The sequence below is a fragment of the Meles meles genome, chromosome 17 (assembly GCF_922984935.1).
Source record: "Meles meles chromosome 17, mMelMel3.1 paternal haplotype, whole genome shotgun sequence".
Taxonomy (NCBI): Eukaryota; Metazoa; Chordata; class Mammalia; order Carnivora; family Mustelidae; genus Meles; species Meles meles.
The window spans coordinates 11466255-11486681 of NC_060082.1; the positions used below are offsets into that span (position 1 = coordinate 11466255).

Consider the following 20427-nt stretch of genomic DNA (forward strand, 5'->3'; position numbering starts at 1 on the left):
AGGAGAAATGTGAGGGGGGATTGGGGCAGCAGGCACCTCGAGGGCCTTGTGAGAGGCAGAGTAGCTGCCCAGTGCCTAAAGCACCAACTCCTCCCCAGTCCTCCCCAGTCCTTCCCAGTTCTCTTCCCCCACTGAGCTCCCCTACTAGATTCTCCTGAACGCCAGCTCCGGATTTAAGTGCTCAAAATTCCACGACCTTGGGATGTCCTGGTTACAGATTTTCAATATTTCAGTGGTCAGAGGAAACTAATCTCGATAGTGAAGGCAAAACTGAGGTATCCGGAGAATCCTGCTGTTCGGGCAGCGGAGTTTGTGGAATGGTGGAAGAATCCCCACACACCAAGGCTAAAACCCAAGCTGGTGTGGAGGCTGCTATGCCGGGAAACTTGGGGCACATTTAAAGACAATAGCTGGCTCACATTCCCTTTTAACTCGCGAGGTCCCTCCTAGAGCCCTCTACCTCTCTTTTCTCCTTCCTCCACTGGACCACCCTGCTCGCTCCCACTCCCCTCCCCACTACACACATTCCTCCAGGAGTTCAGCTTCATTTGGAGGCTGGGAGGTTGACTGGGGCAGGGAATGGCCAGCCTTGCACCCCTGTGCCGTGCCAGGCCAGCAAAGGCTAAATCTGGGGCCTCTACTCTGAAATGGAGGTCTTTTAATGTGCTCAGGTCAATGAGTTAAAATGGGGAAGAAGCTAGCCGGATCAGGGAGCCACTAGGAGCCTCCTCACTCCAGCCAGGGGACTGGGATGTGTCCCGGGCTAGCCGATCTGAGCATCCCTGGGGAAGCACCACTCTCTACAGAAGAACATCCGACCAGAGAACCAGCTCTTAACCTGGATGGTGGGCCTCTGCGAAGCCTTGTGCCCTGGCCAGAGTTCAGTGCCAAACAGCCCGGCATGGTCAGGCTTGTCGGCAGTCTGTTTTTAAATCTCGCAAAAGGACTCTATACCAACTCCGGACATTTCGTTTTGAGGAAAGGAAAGCCAAGAGAGGACAGATCTTCAGACTTTCAAAAACAAAACAAAACAAAAAACCTTAAATGGCCTGTCCCTGTTGCAGTGTGGAAGCAAAACTGGTATTTCAGTGGCAGTGTGGTGGGGAAACGGGCCGCTGGGCTTCTGGCTGCTTGGTGGTTGGGGGCTGCGGAGAGACTCACTGGGCATCACCAGGGGCTTAACTGCAAGGAAGACTGTGTGCCTGAGGAGGGGGTTGAGATGCAGTTTTGAGAGCCAGGAGGTCTGAGCTCTGGTTTGGGTTATTGCCTGGGTGTGACCTTGAACAAGTCATCTCCCTGCCCCATGGTTGTTTGGGCACCTTTAAAACTTTCTCAGGCCCGGCCTTTCAGCCCCCAGGGCTGTGATTTGTCTGTCTTTTCCTCCAGGACGCTACCTCCTCCCCTTAAACATCCTGAGCAAGGGGTGGTTTGTGTTGGAACTGCCTAAAAGTTCTGCTTTGAGTGGCCACCTTTGTAAGTACCCACGGTGGCTGAACTGGCCACCTGCCTCACCATCTTCTCCACTCCAAGTCTGGATACTCGCCAGCAAAGGAAAGGCCACGGCCCACTCTGCGTCCTGACTCAGGGTGGGGAGGCCATCTGCCCCACGGGCCTAACCGATTCTGTGACCACCTCTGCCTTCTGGCCACACTCTGGGTCATGAAACACTGGTTCAGTGGTGGGGAAGCAAAGCTTATGGCCAAGGAGGGGTCTGAACTCGAAGCCTATCTCTGCAGCAAGGTGGCTCTGAGGTTGCAGGATTTCCCCCAATCCCAAAAGCCCTCGTCCCCCACCTCCAGCTGCTGTGACCTGCTGTGCCCCATCTCTGCTGATCCCCGGCTTTCACGACAGCACCGCCCCAGCAAACCAAGCGGCCTTTACAAACCGTAGTAAACGTTTTATTTACAAGTTCATGGCGTCCTAAGTGCAGCACGTCCTGGAGCCACAACCCCGAGCGCGGGGAAGAACTGCTTCGCCCGACCCTTCACAGTGTGAACTGCTCGCTGCCGGGGAGAAGTTTTGGCCGGCGCCGGGTCCTCGGGTGGGGGTCCTGAGGCCCCCTGGGCTCTGGGCACCAGCGCGACAGCGACGGGCAGGTGGGACCTTGGGCAAGGTCGCTCCGCTGCGGCGTCTCCAGTCCCGGCCCCACGGCCAACACAAAGCAGGCGCAAAACCCAGCCCATCCTGGGAGGCTGGAGGCGGCACGCGGGCCCCGGGGCCCTGCTTCGTGCAGTCTACAGGCCGCCCAGCGGTGCCTGGGCGGGCTCGGGGCTCTGCGGAGCGCCGCTGAGGGTGGGCTGGGGCACGGGCAGCAGCTCCGAGGCGCCGCCGCCCCCGCTCCCCGCGCCGCCGCCGCCGCCGCCGCCGAGGCTGGAGAAGCTGAAGCCGCCGCCGCCGCCGCCGCTTCCAGCGCTGCCGCCGCCGCTGGCGGGAAGGAGGGCGCCCGCGGCCGAGGCCTTGATGACCGTGGTCTGGTGCAGAGACCGCTCGGCCCCCTCAGTCCGCTCCGTGTCGCTGGGGGCCATGTCCAGAGACTCGGAGTCGCTGCTCTCGCTCTCGGCCTCGCCCTCCGAGCGGCTGAGGCTCCGCTCCTCCTGCTCGCCGTCCGCAGCCGCTCCTCCGCCCGACGGCTTCTCGCCCGCCTCCTTGTCCTTGTCCTTCTGGGCCTGGGCCTCCTTGGAGTGCCGCCACTTCATCCGCCGGTTCTGGAACCACACCTTCACCTGCGCCGCAGCACGTGGGAGACAAGAAGGGACACCGAGATGAGACGTGGGCTCGCGACGCTCCGCTCGCGCGCAGCCTGGAGCCCGGGGCCCCGGTACTTCTGACACTGGCCGGGCGCTGGGCTCGGCTCAGGCGCCGGGAGGCGGCCCAGGAAAACAACGACATCGCCGGGGACCCTCGCCTAGGGAACACACGGGAACTGTTTCTCAAAATGTAGCCCTCCAGACCGGATCCTGAAATAACCTGGATGCTTTCCGAAGGGCGGGGTCCTGCACCTCGCCCTCCAACCAAGCGATTTCTGTTCTAAATCAACACTTCTTAACCCCACTGGAGCCAGGACTCCCCAAGAATCTGATTAAGTTATGGACCCTTGGCCCAGAAAAAAAACACCCAGGATTTCTAGGGTTTGGTGAACCAATGTTAAGAATTCCTGCAAAGCTGGTCCCCTCCTCGACTGCCAGCACCCAAGACAAGTTTCTACAAAAGCAATTCTTAAAGAGAAATTGTGGGAAACACAGAGGGGAAAGAGGGTTCAAAGAGTTAATCCCAGTGGGGTGGGGGCATTGCCAGACCATCAAGAGAGGAGCATTTCCTTGGCATGTGTGTACTCAGAAGCTGATAAGGACCCTGCCCCTGGCCGGGATGAACTCCTCTTTCTGCAGTCTTAGAATATGCCGGCATTAAACCTGTGCAAAGTGGAGGAAGGGGGTAGGGATGGGGTGGATAATCTATATAAATATATACAGTCCCCTGGGGGACCCAATGCTGTTCACACAAGTCCCAGCTTCCCTTTTAAAAATAACATCCACAGCTGGTGGAAAACCGCTAGGCTCTTCCAGTGTGTGTTGGGGAGGGGAGCTGTGTAATGGAGGACAGAAAGACAAGGTCAGGGGGCGAGGGGGACCCTAAAGGAGCTATGAAAAGGTATGTGCCTTTGACTTATGCTCTACTAAGAACATTGAACCCCCAGGGAGCAAAGGTCACCGCTGTGGGGTCTGGAAGAATGGTGACTCTTCTATTTTCAAAACCCCAAAAAAAGTCCAGTTCTTGAATTGGAGAAAAAAAAATTGAATTCAGAAATTGAACTCCACGACAGATTCGCCATTGTCCTGAAAAAAAAAAAATTCAAGGAGGCAGAACCTACTGAAACGCTCCTGGGTATTTTAAGAAATTCTTTCTTTCTTTCTCTCTCTCACTCCCCTGCCCCCTCCCCCCACCAGAGATTTTTCTTGAGAGCTTATGCCATTAGAAAGTCGGGGGGACTGTGGCTGCTGCTGTGTGCACTCAGGGCCCTGCTGGGGCTAAGTCATTCCGTTTGAAATGATGTTTTCACTTCCTCACAAATGGGGATTTCACAATCCAGCGGCAGCAGCAGGAGGAGGAGGGAGGAAGGACGGGAGGAGAAAAAAAAAGAAAGAAACCAACAATCTCTTGACTTTGGATTTTTATCTCTTCTGAAATAAACTGCCTCCTACAGCGAACGGCACAGTCGAGTACATAATTATTATCTCCTGCGGCCTATTTGCTTTCTCCGCGGTTCTTTCGCCTGTTGGCCAAAATAAACAGGCTGTACTTGTTGACATACATCTTTGGGGATGGGCTAGTCTTTCCGTCCTTCTTCCCCTCCCATCCCCCCCTCCTCCAGACTCAAGTTTCGACGCCTACAATGTCTCCAGAAATCCAAGACCGTGCGTTTCCGCGGCAAACGCGGAGTGGGCCGGCGTGGAGGGAGGCCTGGGGTCAGGCCGCGCTGCTGCTGCCCCCCACCCCGCGACGGGGCTGGGCACGGGATCCGGAGCCCGCCTACCTGGGCGTCCGTGAGGCCTAGCATCGCGGCCAGTTGCTTTCGGTCGGGCTTCGTCACGTACTTCTGGATCTCAAACCTCTTCTCCAGGCCTTTCCTCTGCAGGTTGGAGAAGACCGCCCGTGACCAGGAGCGCTTCCTTTTGTAGGTCTGCGGCATGGTGTCCTTCGTAAGCACGGCGTAGGGACCTGCCGCCAGGCGGTTGCGGGAGCAAAAGAAAGAGGGGAGGGGGCGTCAGTGCCCCCGTCCGTGCTCTGCGGGCCCTGGACTCTCGCCCCGCTGCTTGAGACTGTTTTGCGTGAACAGCGGCCCCCGTTCAGAGAGCCCTTCACGCAGACGCAGAATGGCCTTTCTAAAAAGGAATCCTACAGCTCTTAAGACTTCAGGCTCAAGGCCGAAAGCGAGGGTGGCGTGGAGAAGTCCCCCGCTTCGTCGATTAATTCCAAAGAAAAGACATAAACCTAACGCGTGGCCTTTGGGGCATGCGAAAAGTAGGAGACAATGTGCCTTGGGCCTGAAGGATGGGGAGATGACAGCTTTGACTCTCGTGTGTGTACGTGTGTACGTGTGTGTATGTACACGTTCTTGCCTACGTGCGAGCGGACGGAACCTCCTTGGACAAAGTGTTGGAGGTCACTCCTAACTCTGTGTATGTTAAAAAGCAACACCTCCTGCTGCATTTTCAAGCCACTCTCTGGCGAAAAGACTAGGGAAAGCCCCTTCACCCCACCCGCCCGCCCACGCACACACCTTCTCTGCACCCCCAGGCCCCCACCCCCCTGCCCCCAGGGAGCCGACGGAAGAGTGAGTTAGCTATCTGAGAACTCTTTCGGTTTCTGTCTCCGGACTTGGGAGCCTCCTGCACCAACTCCGGGATTGGGGAACGGCTGTGGCCACGTGAGGCGTCAGTCCAGAGTCAGTCGACTTGCCCCATTAAGCCGTCGCTCCGGAGGGTTTCCGTACCTGGAAACGTGTCTTGAAACTGATGCTGAACTGAATTCCTCGGGTTTGAGCTTAAGGGACTCAGGATGGCAGAAGCCTCGTTAATGGGATCTAGAGACGCGAAGAACTGCCCGGCGGACGGTTGCAGGCCGGGGAGGTGCACCCCTGCGGGCCGCCCGCTGGTTAGCAGGGAGGTGAGGTCTGGAGAGGAGGGAAAAGAAGAGCCGGTTACACCTCAGGCAAAGCCACACTCTCTCGGGCTGAGTTGTTCCTCCCAGCACCCTCCATTGGGTTTTCCTGGAGCAAAGTCAGGAGAGACCCTTGTCTCCGCGCCAAAACCCCTCTCTCCCGACAGTGGCCAAGGGGCGATGCGCAAAGTGTTCCTGCGTGTAGCCCACACGTCCACGTCCACACATACAGCAAGGAAGGGCTTTGCATAAAACGGCCAAAAGGAAGTCACTTCCAGGTGCCTGGCTAGAATTCCACAGACCTGCCCCCTCCCCCATGAAGGAGCCCCAACTCTACTTTCTCTTGGGAGGCGAGGCTCTATTTTGTTTATCTACATTCCTTGAGTGGAATTTCACTAGAAATCAGATAAATGCGAGAGAAAGTGTTCCCCAAAAGGGCTTTCCCTCTCAAATTAATATAGTTCTCTCTCTCCACACGAGATTCAAGAGACAGATGATAGTCATTTCAGCAAATATTTAGACCAACGATTTTTATGAATAATGATTCCGTGACGTGCGTTTTTAAAGCATCCCTGGAATCTTTTTTTTTTTTTTTTAACGCAGAGCAGGTGAGTTTTAAACCTATCGTTTCACAGTTTTCTTACAATTCACTCTCTTCTCCCTCATTTTACCCGTTTGTCCTTAATTGTGCAAATACTCGAAGGCATCCCAAATGGCCCTGGGACCGGGGAGTGAGTGCGCCAGGGCCGTGGTCAGAGGCCTGCAGCCTCTCCCCCAAGACCTACCTCTCAGCGTGTTGCCTTCCTTGACTTTGGGGTCAAATTCTGCAGACAAAATGCGATCAATTCCAAATTTGAGGTCCTTGCTAGAAGGGGCCGGGGCCGAGCCGCTGTGCTGGGGGTTTGGGGCCACCCGCGCCCCGGAGACCGGGGGCTGCAAGGCGCCAGCCCGGGGTGGAGGCGGAGGCTGCTGCTGCTGAGGCGGCTGTTGCTGCTGCTGTTGCTGCGGGTGATGGTGGTGGTAGGCGGCTGAGAGCGGAGACAGCCGCTGCGGGAAGCCAGCCGGGACTTCGGAGGGCGCCACCACCGGGGTGGGTCGAAGCGGGGATCTGGCGGCCGCTTGGAAAGAGGCGTGCGGGTGAGCCGAGCCCAAGTGCGCGGTGAGGGCGGCGGCCGAGGCCCCCGCCAGACCCTCCGCGGCCGCCCCTGGCTCCCCCACGCCGGCGTGCAGGATGTCCGCGATGCAGAAGGAGGGTTTCTTGACCGCGGCGGGGTCCAAGGGGAAGGCGCAGCCGCCCGGGCCGGCCGAGGAGCAGTAGGCGGCCGACCAGAGGCTGAAGTTGGAGGCGTAGAAGGGAGCCAGCCCGGCGGCGAACATTCTGGCTGGGTGCGCCGAGCTGCCGCCGCGGCCGGGCCGGGCCCGGCCGAGTGGGTGGGTGGGTGCGCGGAGGGAGAGCGCTGAGTCCCGGGGCCAGCGGCGGTCCAGCCGGGGACGATCCGCTTTCGCTTCTCTGGCCGCACTGAACACGGGCCAGGGAGCCCTAGCGCCGCCGAGGGAAGAGGCGAGGCCCCGATCCCCGCCGGTCACAGCCTCGGCCCCTGGCCTCACTTTAAAGGCGGCGCGACGCGGCGCTCCCCGCGGGCTGGAGGCGAGCGAGGGGCGCTGGAGCGGCTGGGCGGCGGGGGCCGCGGCTCCGCACACGCCGGGGAAGCCGGGGAGACAGGGCCGGCTCCGAAAGCAAACCCAAACAGCTAAGCCCTAAGAGCTAAATTTAAAACAACAACAATAATAATCCGTTAGTTTAAAAAAAAAAAAAAAAGTAATAAGAGGGAAAAAAAAAAAAAAAACTCCTCTCTAAAAACTCCCAAAGTTTTGGCAGGAGCTTCGGAGTCAGACCCAGGGTAGGACCTCGATCCGAGCGCTCATTGGCCATCCTCGTGACCAATGGGAGAGGGAAGTGGACGGGAATTGGGAAAGAGGGGCGTGGCCCACCGTCTCGGCCACTCCCCGGCCACGCCAAAGTGTTTGCTGCTGCCGCGTGGGCTAAGCGCGATCCCGCGCGTAACGGCCCGGGCGGCGCCTCCAGGAGATTCAGACCCTCCGCTAACTTCTGCAGCTCCAGACCGACATCGGACGTAGAGAGCTGGTCCCAGCGCTAGCTTTTACCTAGGGTAGCTGGTGCTCCCGTGTATTTCCACGGGTGCAAAGCCGGCCTCCTGGAGCACGGGGGCGGCCCCCTAGGTTCCCTCCTCTGACTTCGCTCTGCCTTTCTCCGGAAAGTCGGTGTCCTCTTCCTTCGTGGGCTCCCGCTACCGAGCGGCTCCGCTCCGAGCTCCGGCGCGGGAAAGCTGGGGTCCAAAGTCCCCGCCCAGCTTAGCCCTGCGTCCGCCTCGCTGCCTCGGAGATCCTCTGGGAGGAGGGGAGGAGGGGAGGGGCGGTCGCCAATTAGCTTCAGTCCATGCTGTCACCCGGCGACAATTTGGACGAGTAACTTTTCAAACAAAATAAGATGGATGTCTCCGAACCTCTCCCTTGAACGCAGCCAAACCCTCTCCCGAGCCTCAGGCGACAACCAAACAGGCCGCTGTCCGAAACCCGGGAAAGCGGCACGCGCGTCCCCTCCTCTGCTGCACCTTGTAGGAAATGTCACCCTCCCAGTTCCACCACAGCCCCAGATCACGTGGGGCCCATTGTTTTGCAAGTGCCCACAAGAGCACATTTCCTTGGGGTTAAATACTACTTTCAATTCAGTGACTGTTTCCCCAGGAACCCCTTGGGCCTGGTCGCAGAAGAAGCTGCAGTGGAGACCAACGCCGTCCATTCGTGCTTTGGGTCTTTAGAGCGCAGGGTGGATGTCGTGGGGTTTTCTGCAACATCAACATCTCTATTTTAAGAATTCGTTCTCTTTTAAAGTACGGTCAGAATGGATTTCCCCACCCCTCTCCCAAACCAACCACAGGCCACCCAGATGAGCTCTTCTTGCACATTTTCAGGAAGAAAATAAAATAATAACAATAATGAAACCACGTCATCTTTTGTTTTCGATTGCCCTAATAAGCATCTCTTAATTGAACTTCTGTGCTCTGCCACATGTCTCCCTCCCCCCAAAAGACTTTTAATACAATTGCATTAAAGCTTCTGTGACATTTCTTATTTCACTCCGTCCCAAAGAGGTCTTACCGAACCAATCCAGGAAGGCAACTGAATTTGCCATACCTAGGTCAAATTCAGAGTTTGGGCTGCTTAAATTTTTTTCTAGTGGTTTCTGGCCTCTTGTGGCAGATGCTGTCATTTTAAGCTTTTGACTTTCCCCAGGAAAGTAATCAATCCCTGATCAATCACTTCTTTGAGGCAGCCCTGGGACACGCCTGTCCCCTACCCGTGCCTCCATCAGCTCCCTGTCTTTCTCCGTCTCTAGGTTGCTTTTTTACTGAAGGGTTTTTGTGACTTACAGGGACAAAGGTGTTATTTCCAGAGATGATATGAAGTGGTTGGATCGCGTGAGGACACTGGCATCTGGGGCAAGAGATCCAGGAAGACCAGACAGGTTTCTAGCCAGAGGCAAAGGAGTGACAGGTATAAGGCCGATAGGGGCATTGGACCCTTCTTCAAGTGCCCCAGTGGGGCTGTTGCAGACAGGGGCAGGGACTGTTGCGGGACTCCGCTGGAAGGGTGAGGCCTTCACCGCTCCCAGGGACAGTCACCAGCGCGAGTGTGTGTGGGAACGGGCATAAACCCCCTTTTCTTCTTTTTTCTAGTGTCACTTCTAATTCCAGTTTGACTGCAAACATTCAATCAGCAGGGCCTAAGTTCGAACTCAAGGTTCTAACGGAGGCAGATTTAGGCCTCACCCCTGCCTTCCGCCCCCAGCCGCCCCCAGATAAGACGCATCTCTCGGGGGTGGGCGCGGGGTGCAGTCTAGGCGGAACGCAGACCCTCTGGGTGTCTCGAGGCATCCACGACCCTCTTCTGTAGCATTTCAAGGCCCGGAGCTAGAGGCAGGAGGGGCGGAGACGAGACCCTGCAGCCGGGTTCTCCTACCGACTCCTAGTCCCGCTGCGCGCTCCTCCTCTGTGTCCCTGAAAGGCCAAGGCTTGGTTCTAAATTGCAACCTCCTGCGCGCCCCGCTGCTCTTCCAGGACCTCGGGTCCTTTGCAACCGCGCTGGCGCCACCCGGGCCGCCCGGAGCTCCTGGAGGGAAAGGCCAAAAAGGAAACCTGTGGAAGGACCCCCTGCTTCCCCCACCGCCCCCCACCCCCGACACACCCCTTCCCCAGGATCAGGTCTCAAGGCTGCGGGCCCCTCTCCCTCTTCAGAGCCCGCTGACTCCCCTCCTCCTGACTACCCACCCCCCAGAACCAAGAAAGCAGCAGGAAACCCCGGGCTCGCCGGAGTTCAGGTCATCTCCTGTTTTTTGATGGGCTCAAACTCGTACTAAATGAGCGGATGTGCCTGCGAGATTGGTCTCAAAATAGAAGCGGCGTTAGTATTTTAGGATACTGCAGAAATCCTTATTTCTTCCGGAGAAAAACTCTATAATGACTCCTAGCACTTCCCCTTTCAATATTTGTGCAACTTTATCTCCACCGACAAGTTGCTCGGGTGACGCAAATCCGCCCTTGTGTATTACAACTACCAAAATAAATGCACGGAAATCAATTCCCTTCTAGCAATGAAAATATAAATATACAGCTGCGACTTTCCCCTTTAATCTTTGCTTTCCGAGCGGCTCCGAGCTGTGTCGAAATGAACTGGTCCAGAGCAATTGAGACGGGCGGGGAGGCCCTGGGGGCAGAGTGGCGAGGGCTTCCAGGGGCCTGGTAGCCACGAGGCTCCCCGCTCCAGCAGGAGCCGAGAGCGCCTCACTTCACCGAATCAACTTGAGCTTAAATGGGGCCGCGCTGTCTTTGAGGAAGCTCATCTGTAAAGACAGTTTCGTCAGAGGCTGCAAAGCTGCGCTGGCAAATTACAATTGAAAATAGAGCAAAAGAAGTAGTTGTTGATACTGAAAGGCCGCAAGAGCAGGGGGTTTTGATCAATTCTAATGGCTGTCTTGAATGCATTCAACTCTCCCCTTCTCTTTTGCTGAGTAGAGGCACAGCCAAAAAACACTGATTTCACATACTGGGAATGGACAATGCCAGATAAGGCCCCTTTTGTAATGGAACACTTTTGCTTATGGGGACCTAGGATTGCAAGAAGGGACCTAAATCAGAGGTCAGTGCGTTGATGGGAGTAAGAGATGGGTCCCCTTACCCTTTGGTTGTCCCTGTCTTTACACCCCCCATATTGAAATCACCAGTGCACATTCTTGCCCCAACCCCAGGAGCAGATACACACCAACTGAGCATAGAAACTCAGAGAGTGACTGTTGACCTTTGTTTATTGAACTAACCTAACTCTGGGAGGCCTTGAGCTGTCCAGATCTGCTATCCCCTTTTGTTTTTCCTTTCTCTTCATCCTCTTCCCTCTCCTCCTTCCCCTCCTCCTCCCTGCCCCCTTCTTCTTCTTCTTTTTGTCCATGCTAGGCAAAATAATGTACCAGGCAGTTGCTCTGTGGACTTGGGACTCTTTCACACCCCTTTATTTTGAATATTATTTCAATCACGGTACCTCCTGGTTTCAAAGAAAAAGAAGGAAATCATTAAATATTCGCAGTCCAGAAAGAAGGAAACATAGCTACCCAGCAGAGGATAGAGAGATTGCCAGTAATGCGGGAATCTGCTTGTATTCCGCCTTCATTTTTCCAACTCAGGATTTATAGACTGTGGGGCTCAGTGCTCACATTAAGCTGTGGGTATGGGAGCTCTGTTCTTTGTGGATGCTACGTACTGGAGATTAGGACTCTAGAGACCACACACACACACACACACACACACACACACACACACTCACACACACACTTTGTATTATTCTAAGCAGCCCCTAATACTTTTTCCTGGAGACTTTAGTTCTTCCAGAACTTGAGTTCCTGAGTTTTTCTGAAGATAGTTAGACTTTGATATGGGGTAGGAAAGGCAGATAACAATGCAATAGGACCACAAGGTCCATAGCCACTAATTTCTTCCTTTGCCTTTTTCTCATTGCCCAGGTGTGGGTGACTGGTATCTTTATGTCATCATGGCCGTGCCCTTGACCTCCTGCCCACAGATCTGGCTTCAGAACCTCAGATAACCTTATGGGCCTGATCATTTGCCCTTTCCTCTTACAGAGTTTTTCACACGTGTCCTTCCTTCCATTACTAGGAGGTACCACTGCACACACGTGTACCACTCCCCCTCACCACATACACAATATACACACACACTTGTGTACTCACTGGCGGTCTTAGAGACTGGGGAGAAGGGCAAGCAAGCAGTTTGGGGTTTTCTCCTGTTGCAAAGAGCTGTCTCTCCGTCTCTCCAAGTCACCTTCACCAAACCCAGCCAGGAAAGACCTCAGACCTCATAAAACCTAATAGTAGGACCCATTTCAACATGGCACACTTTAACGTAGACTCACATATATTTGCATTGAAATCATGTCTCCATAAGAGTAAACTACAAGAGGCCATCTTTAACACATAGATTTGGTACTTCATTCAATAGGCTCTGTTTGGCTCTGTTTGGTTTCTGAAACAGCGCTTGCCAGGCTCAATGCATTAGCCTTGCGAAAGCTGCATTGTTTATCTGAGTTACCGCATCTGAATAGCTGGGGGTTGGTTTCCAGTGAGTGAGCCGAATGTTAAAGTAAGAAAAGGAAGTGTAGGTGAAAAATCATACATTCAAAACAATTCTGGTGTTGAGAGGGAAAGGGGAAATCACTTCTAAAGTTGCGTTTCTGTAAAGAAACAAACAAAACCTTTCGTTCCTTTGACCCAAGTTGTCCAAGGGATAGCACACGTCCTGAAGACGGAAGAGGGGCACAGAATTGTCCAATTCAGGAATGGGAGGGACCCCTGGAAGGGAGAGGATCCTGGAGCCAACCAGAGCTCCGTAGGTAGAGCTGAAGGGTTTTCTCCACCTCTTGGTCCCAATCTGCCCCGCCCCGCACCCCGCAGCCGGCAGGATTGGACCGGGCAGACTCCTGCCAGCACTGCCCCAGCCGCCCGGGCCAGCATCCCCTCCACCCCTCGGCGAGCCTGCAGAGTACCAAAACTTGGTTCTCTGCTGACACCTGCTGGGCCATCTCTACATTGTGGTCGGCAATGCCCGTCCTGTGCCAGCAAAGTTGTTGTGATGAAGTTGATTCTTCCTTTTGCGAAAACGCGGGTTTCTAAAATTGGCTTGAACCAGCAGCTGTTTCCTTCCATATTGCCAGCATATGGAAAGATCTTGTATTATGTGTTTAAAATAACCGGACGGGGTGAGGGAAGCTGTCACCCTTCAGTACTAATATCTTACATTTTACAAATCTCAAGGCCAGTTCCCATTTATTATCTCACTCGTTCTTTGAAATAACCAGTCGTAAGGATACAGAGAAGGTATTATTATCCCAATTTGAATCTAGGATGTGGCTCCTCAGAGAGGTTAAGTGGCTTGCCCGAGGTTACGTAGTTAGGAAACGGTGTTGCAGGGATCAGAGGCTACATTTTCTGACTCATCGGCAGGAGCCATACCACTCAGCCAATTTCTTTAGGGGAAACCCTTCATTCAGAAGGAAGATTCCTGCCTTCAAGCAGAACGTGCACTGGGTCAGGCAGAGGCTGAAGGATAGAACTGGGTTGAACCCGGAGGCTGGCACGGGAATACTGTTGAGCAAGGGCAGACCGGTGACCGCACCATGAATTTGTGACCGCATGTATCAGGAGGACCCTAGGTTCACCATGTTTTTCTCCCCTTCCTCTCAAGGTAGCTGAAATTCTGGTCCTGGAGGATTCCTTCTTTGGAGAGGAGGCATTCTATGAATTCATGTGTCTGACCGTTCTCATGGTGCTAATATCTGAGGACAAGGAACCATTTCACCAGAAGGCAGGAGGAGGTTCTGGGCATGAGATTCAAGCAAGGGCACAGGTCTTTGCCCGTGGCGGGAGGTGTCCAGGGAGCAGTATGGGAGCATTGGACACGGACTCCTTGCCGGACACTAAAGGGGGGGATGAGAGGATGGAATTTCAGTTTTTCCAGTCTGACCTCTGTCTACAGCTGCTCTAAATGGGTATCCACACACTTTCTCCCACCAGCACCCACTAGTTCTGTAGGATTTCCATGCCCTGTCGAACTACCCAATAAGAATAATCTTTCACTTTCGAAGCTCATAGTTCTATAAAGAGTGTAACTGCATTATACAGTTATTTCTTTTAGGTACAGGTATTTCTGGCTGGAAGCTCTTTTGGCTGAGCCATAGGTATTACAAAGGCTTATAATACTAGCCGTCAGGGATCTTGAAAGAGAATTGGGGTCTTAGAGAAGCAGAAAGGCGAGGCTGGGTTTACAAAAGACTTCAGCTGACCTGAGATCCTCCTCCTAACCGGTGTGGACCTAACTCAGCCTGGCTACAAAACTTTGGTCCCACCACACATGGAGATGGCCTAAACTAAAGCGGACGTGGTAGGTGGAGATTAGGGGAAAAACTGACAGATGCTTAGGAGGTAGAAAAGACCATCTTTAATCAGTTCCTGTGACATATTGTACTGGAACACAAACATAATCATGTTCAATCACAAATTCGGAGATGAAGAGCCCGAGGCTAATTGAACACCCCACTTTATGGTTTTTCCCCTGAGGGCTACTTCCTTAATGGGGAAACGCCCACAAAATATGCCTCATTCTTCAAAGTGATCCGTTGTGTGTGAGTTTGTCCTTCTGAACTCAGGGCTGGTTGTTGTGTTTCTTTGTAATGAGGCACACTTAAATAAGCTCTTAGGTTCCAAAGTATTTACAAAACAGAGAAAATATTTACAAAACAGAAATATGTACAGAAGCACGATTTGGTGAGTTGAGAAGGCCATTAGCCTGTTAAGGAAGGCAAAGTTTGGCACATAATAGTATTTCAAGACCCTCACTTGTTAGAAAATAAAACACAAGTTAGGTATTTAATCTAAAACTTCACAGAGGGGCGCCTAGGTGGCTCAGCCAGTTAAGGGTCTGCATTCTCCTCGGGTCATGATCTCAGGGTCCTGAGATGGAGCCCCACATCAGACTCCCTGTTCAGCAGAGAGCCTGCTTCTCCCTCTGCCCCTCCCCCAGCTTCTGCCCTCTCTCTCTCATTAATAAATAAAATCTTTTTTTAAAAAAGAAAACTAGGTCCTTTCCCTCTTTGGTTAGGTTTATTCCCAGGTATCTTATGGTTCTTGGTGCTATAGTAAATGGAATCAATTCTCTGATTTCCCTTTCTGTATTTTCATTGTTAGTGTATAAGAAAGCCACTGATTTCTGTACATTGACTTTGTATCCTGCCATGTTACTGAATTGCTGTATGAGTTCTAGTAGTTTGGGGGTGGAGTCTTTGGGGTTTTCCATATAAAGAATCATGTCATCTGCGAAGAGAGAGAGTTTGACTTCTTCCTTGCCAATTTGGATACCTTTTATTCCTCTTTGTTGTCTGATTGCCGTTGCTAGAACTTCTAATACTATGTTGAACAAGAGTGGTGAGAGTGGGCATCCTTGTCGTGTTCCTGATCTCAACGGGAAGGCTGCAAGCTTTCTCCCACTGAGGATGATATTTGCTGTGGGTCTTTCATAGATAGATTTGATGAAGTTCAGGAATGTTCCCTCTATCCCTGTACTTTGAAGCGTTTTCATCAGGAACGGATGCTGGATTCACGTTACCCGATTTCAAGCTTTACTACAAAGCTGTGATCACCAAGACAGCATGGTACTGGCATAAAAACAGACACATAGACCAGTGGAACAGAGTGGAGAGCCCAGATATGGACCCTCAACTCTATGGTCAAATATTCTTCGACAAAACAGGAAAAAATATTCAATGGAAAAAAGACAGTCTCTTCAATAAATGGTGCTGGGGAAACTGGACAGCGATGTGTAGAAGAATGAAACTCGACCATTCTCTTACACCGTACACAAAGATAAACTCGAAATGGATAAAAGACCTCAATGTGAGACAGGAATCTATCAGAATCCTAGAGGAGAACATAAGCAGTAACCTCTTCGATATCAGCCACAGCAACTTCTTTCAAGATATGTCTCCAAAGGCCAAGGAAACAAAAGCAAAAATGAACTTTTGGGACTTCATCAAGATCAAAAGCTTCTGCACAGCAAAGGAAACAGTCAACAAAACAAAAAGGCAACCCACGGAATGGGAGAAGATATTTGCAAATGACAGTACAGACAAAAGGTTGATATCCAGGATCTATAAAGAACTTCTCAAACTCAACACACACAAAACAGATAATCATAACAAAAAATGGACAGAAGATATGAACAGACACTTCTCCAACGAAGACATACAAATGGCTATGAGACACATGAAAAAATGTTCATCATCACTAGCCATCAGGGAGATTCAAATTAAAACAACATTGAGATACCACCTGACACCAGTTAGAATGGCCAAAATTAGCAAGACAGGAAACAACGTGTGTTGGAGAGGATGTGGAGAAAGGGGAACCCTCTTACACTGTTGGTGGGAATGCAAGTTAGTGCAGCCACTTTGGAGAACAGTGTGGAGATTCCTCAAGAAATTAAGAATAGAGCTTCCCTATGACCCTGCAATTGCACTGCTGGGTATTTACCCCAAAGATACAGATGTAGTGAAAAGAAGGGCCATCTGTACCCCAATGTTTATTGCAGCAATGGCTACAGTCGCCAAACTGTGGAAAGAACCAAGATGCCCTTCAACGGATGAATGGATAAGGAAGATGTGGTCCGTATACACAATGGAGTATTATGCCTCCATCAGAAAGGATGAATACCCAACTTTTGTAGCAACATGGACGGGACTGGAAGAAATTATGCTGAGCGAAATAAGTCAAGCAGAGAGAGTCAAGTATCATATGGTCTCACTTATTTGTGGAGGACATGGAGGACATGGGGAGATGGAGAGGAGAGGGAGTTGAGGGAAACTGGAAGGGGAGATGAACCATGAGAGACTATGGACTCTGAAAAACAACCAGAGGGTTTTGAAGGGGCGGGGGGGGGGGGTGGGAGGTTGAGGAACCAGGTGGTGGGTAACAGGAAGGGCATGTACTGCATGGAGCACTGGGTGTGATGCCAAAACAATGAACACTGTTATGCTGTAAATAAACAAATAAAAAAAGAAAGAAAACTAGGGGCGCCTGGGTGGTTCAGTGGGTTAACGCCTCTGCCTTTGGCTCAGGTCATGATCCCAGGGTCCTGGGATCAAGCCCCACATCAGGCTCTCTGATCAGCAGGGAGCCTGCTTCTCCTTCTCTCTGCCTGCCTCTCTGCCTACTTGTGATTTCTGTCTGTCAAATAAATAAATAAAATCTTTTAAAAAATCAAATAAATTTGGTGATGAGGCTCTGGAATGAGCGCTGGGCACAGCGCCCGAGTCACACTGCGGAAACATTCCTTGCTGCCTTCCTTCTGAGAACAGCCTGGTGGTCGTCAGGTGGCAAGGACCACCTTGAACTTGAAGGGGTCGTTCGTGTGTGTTGTCTGCGATCTCTGGCCCCCGTGCTTAATCTGACCTGACACCTTGTTGCCAGGGTGGTTTTGTCCACTATGGTGAAGTGACCAATGACTTTGTCATGCTGAAAGGCTGTGTGGTGGGAACCAAGAAGCGAGTGCTTACGCTCCGCAAGTCCTTGCTGGTGCAGACCAAACGGCGGGCCCTGGAGAAGATTGACCTTAAGTTCATCGACACCACCTCCAAGTTTGGCCATGGCCGATTCCAGACGGTGGAGAAGAAGAAAGCGTTCATGGGACCACTTAAGAAAGACCGAATTGCGAAGGAAGAAGGAGCGTAATGTCAGGAGCAGATCGCATAGCTGGTGGGATCTCAATAAAAACGATTTTCCAGTGAAAAAAAAAATCAAATAAAAAAGAAAACAAAATTATTTTTTAAAATAATAGATAATAATAAAAATAATAAATAAATTTAATATAATATATTAAATATAATAATAAAATCATAAATAAAAAATAATAAAAATAGACCAGCTGCTATTTAGGATATTAGTTCCTTCCCTTCAATCCCCTAATTGGGCCTCACTGGATTGTTTGCTCGTTGTGTCTTTCAAAATCACCAAAAGAAAGAAGTTTTGTTTCCAGAATACTAACATTTCCGGTAAAGACTTATACTGCTAAGTGAGGACTTAGCTAAGAAATCATGTGAGCAGGAAGCAAAAATTAAGCCGACACACGCAGGTGACTCTTCACACATGGGATAGTATGAACGGTTTGACAATAGCCACATAATTCAAGTCCAAACTCAGAAAAAGTTGGTTTGGTGTGATGAGTTCACGTGAATGATACCCTGACTTCTCCATGTCTATCTAGCTACCTATTTAAAATGTCTACCTGTCTGTCTCCTTTGTACCTCACACCCAACTTATCCCAAACTGAGCTCCAAAATGTTTCTCCTCCAGGATTCTTGGTAAAGGCACTTTGTGCTGTTGTTGTTTTTAAGATTTATTTATTTGCTGGGCATCTGGGTGGCTTAGTGGGTTAAGCCTCTGCCTTCATGTTCTCAGGGTCCTGGGATCGAGTCTCACATCAGGCTCTCTGCTCAGCAGGAAGCCTGCTCCCCACCCCTCACCCCCCACCCCCGTTCTCTGCCTCTCTGCCTTCTTGTGATCTCTCTCTCTCTGCATCAAATAAATAAATAAAATCTTTTAAAAACAAGATTTATTTATTTGTTTGAGAAAGCGAGAGAGAGCCCGTGTGTGCACGTGCACGTGCAGGGGGAGGGGCAGAGGGAGAGAGAGAGAAGCAGATTCTCCATGGAGCTCGAAGCCCAACCCAGGACTCCATCTCACGACCCTGAGATTAGGACCTGAGTCAAAATCAAGAGTCGGATGCCAAAAGGTCCTTTTTTTTTGGTCTGGTATGGTTTGGCTTTTTTTTTTTTTTTTTTCAGGCCAATACCTGATCGTCATCCTGAACTCTGTCTCATTGCACACGTCTCTCCAGCCTTCCAGCTCTCGAGGTCTTTAAGATCTTCCCATGTCACTCCGTCCCCCGGTCACCACCTCAGCCCAGGCCACCATCCTGCCTCCTTTGAACCACCCTGGCAGCTTCCGCACCTGCCTCCCTGCAGCCACCCGCGCCTCCCTTCCACGGTTCCGTACTACAGACCCAGTGTTCTCTTAACAACTCCCTTACAGTCCTATCACTCCTCTGCCCCCGATCCCGCAGTGGCTTCCCACCAGCCTCCGCACACAGGCCCTCACCCTACACGTCACCTACAACGTTCCGCGTGATTAAGACCCTGTCCCCTCGCCAACCCCCAACCAACTCCAGTCTACACTCTGACACCTGAGTCGGCCTTCTCTAGACTCTGAGCTCACCGTCCCTCTCTCTGCCGTGGGGCCCTCGCGGGCACCGTCTCCTGACGCTGGAGCGGCCTCCCCTTCCTTTCCCCTTCTGTCTAGCCGACTCCCGCTTCTCTTCCAGCTGTCAGATTTACATGACATGTTCTAAAGAAGCCCCTTTTGATTCCAGCTCCGTGAAGTCTGCACCTTCTTTGCTGCCCTCTGTAGTTCTAAGCACCTTTTCTGAATTAGTCCCCATCACGTTTGCCGTCGTTTCTTTACTACCTGTCCTCCGCCAATCCACAACACACGCTGAACTTTAGAAGGACGGGGCCTGCGTCTGGGAAGCTTGTAAACTGCCAAATACATGTTAGGGGCTCAGGAAACACGTACGGAGCAATTAATGGTTGACATAACGGATTGGCTCATTGCTTTCCTATCTAGGTTGGTTCTTTTTACATCTGATGTCTTCGTCTTCGGCTGCCTACCTTCCATGGGCCACATAAACAATTAAATCAACAGAGAGATGGGGAACAATGTTCCCTCCACTCCTTTTACTTGTGATTTGACAATGTCTTTAATTCCAACCACAGAATGGGGCTGTTTATTTACGGCGAGCTGCTTTCTTACCCGTGGTTCTTCCCCTTCTTTGAGATGCTTGGTTTTATATAGTAGTATGTAAATACATTATCAATATGTATAGTATAAAGGGGGAAAATGGAAAGCAGTAAGTAAGGTCCCCTTTTCTCTATGCAATCGGTATCATGAAAAATTGAAGGTTAGGAGAAGTTTTATGAGTCATATAGGAATGTGCTTTACATGTTAGAATCTTTTCATTAACAGCGTAAGCTGAATTATGCTTATACATACATGTGCAGATATTGCAGAAAGGATTGTGCAGATATTGCAGACACCTGTTATCTTTCTGATCTGCCCAGCATCTTCAGCTTTCGGGAACCACTCACCTGCCTTCCCAGAGCTGCGGGTGGTAAATCTTGGGACCCCGCACGGGACTAGTATGCTGCAAGCAGACATGCAGCCAGAGGTATGAACCTGGAGCGCAGCCAGTCGGACCCCTTTTCCAAGACTGGTGGATAAGGTGAATGAGAGGATCTCTCTGTCTCCCTGGAAGTACTGGTTCTGAGGAAAACATACACCTGGATGCCCATCTTGCCCTCAAAAGGACAAAGCCTGGGGCTCCTGGGTGGCTCAGTTGGTTAAGCGTCTGCCTTGGGCTCAGGTCATGATCCCAGGGTCCTGGGATGGAGTCCCGCATCAGGCTCCTTGCTCAGCAGGAGCCTGCTTCCCTCTCTGCCTGCTGCTCTCCCTGCTTTTGCGCTCTCTCTCGCTCTTGCTCTCTCTCTCTCTCTCTGACAAACAACTTGAGTTCCATGACC

At 51.8% G+C, this 20427-nt stretch overlaps 1 protein-coding gene and 1 non-coding gene across 2 annotated transcripts; one reads left to right on the top strand and one right to left on the bottom strand.

Moving 5' to 3' along the window:
• Nucleotides 1–1876: 1876 nt before the first annotated feature.
• HLX (H2.0 like homeobox) lies at nucleotides 1877–8259 on the bottom strand. The gene is made up of 4 exons (XM_045982044.1): nucleotides 6444–8259; nucleotides 5492–5671; nucleotides 4532–4716; nucleotides 1877–2723 (listed from the first exon to the last, which is right to left on the bottom strand). Exons 1-4 carry the CDS (start codon nucleotides 7033–7035, stop codon nucleotides 2235–2237), a joined length of 1446 nt encoding a protein of 481 aa, XP_045838000.1. The 5' UTR covers nucleotides 7036–8259; the 3' UTR covers nucleotides 1877–2234.
• Nucleotides 8260–17062: 8803 nt separating this feature from the next.
• LOC123928560 lies at nucleotides 17063–17152 on the top strand. Its single transcript, XR_006815769.1, has one exon. It is a non-coding gene; the product is annotated as a small nucleolar RNA U83B (small nucleolar RNA).
• The last annotated feature ends 3275 nt before the right edge of the window (nucleotides 17153–20427 follow it).

What these genes read in the sequence shown, in the direction of transcription:
- HLX (XM_045982044.1), bottom strand. Translation starts at nt 7,035, where the DNA reads ATGTTCGCCGCCGGGCTGGCTCCCTTCTACGCCTCCAACTTCAGCCTC. An exon ending in GTTTCAAGACACGTTTCCAG is followed by an intron (nt 4,717 to 5,491) that starts GTACGGAAACCC and finishes GCCTGGCGGCAG; the next exon opens with GTCCCTACGCCGTGCTTACG. An exon ending in TAGGCCTCACGGACGCCCAG is followed by an intron (nt 2,724 to 4,531) that starts GTAGGCGGGCTC and finishes GCTGCGGCGCAG; the next exon opens with GTGAAGGTGTGGTTCCAGAA.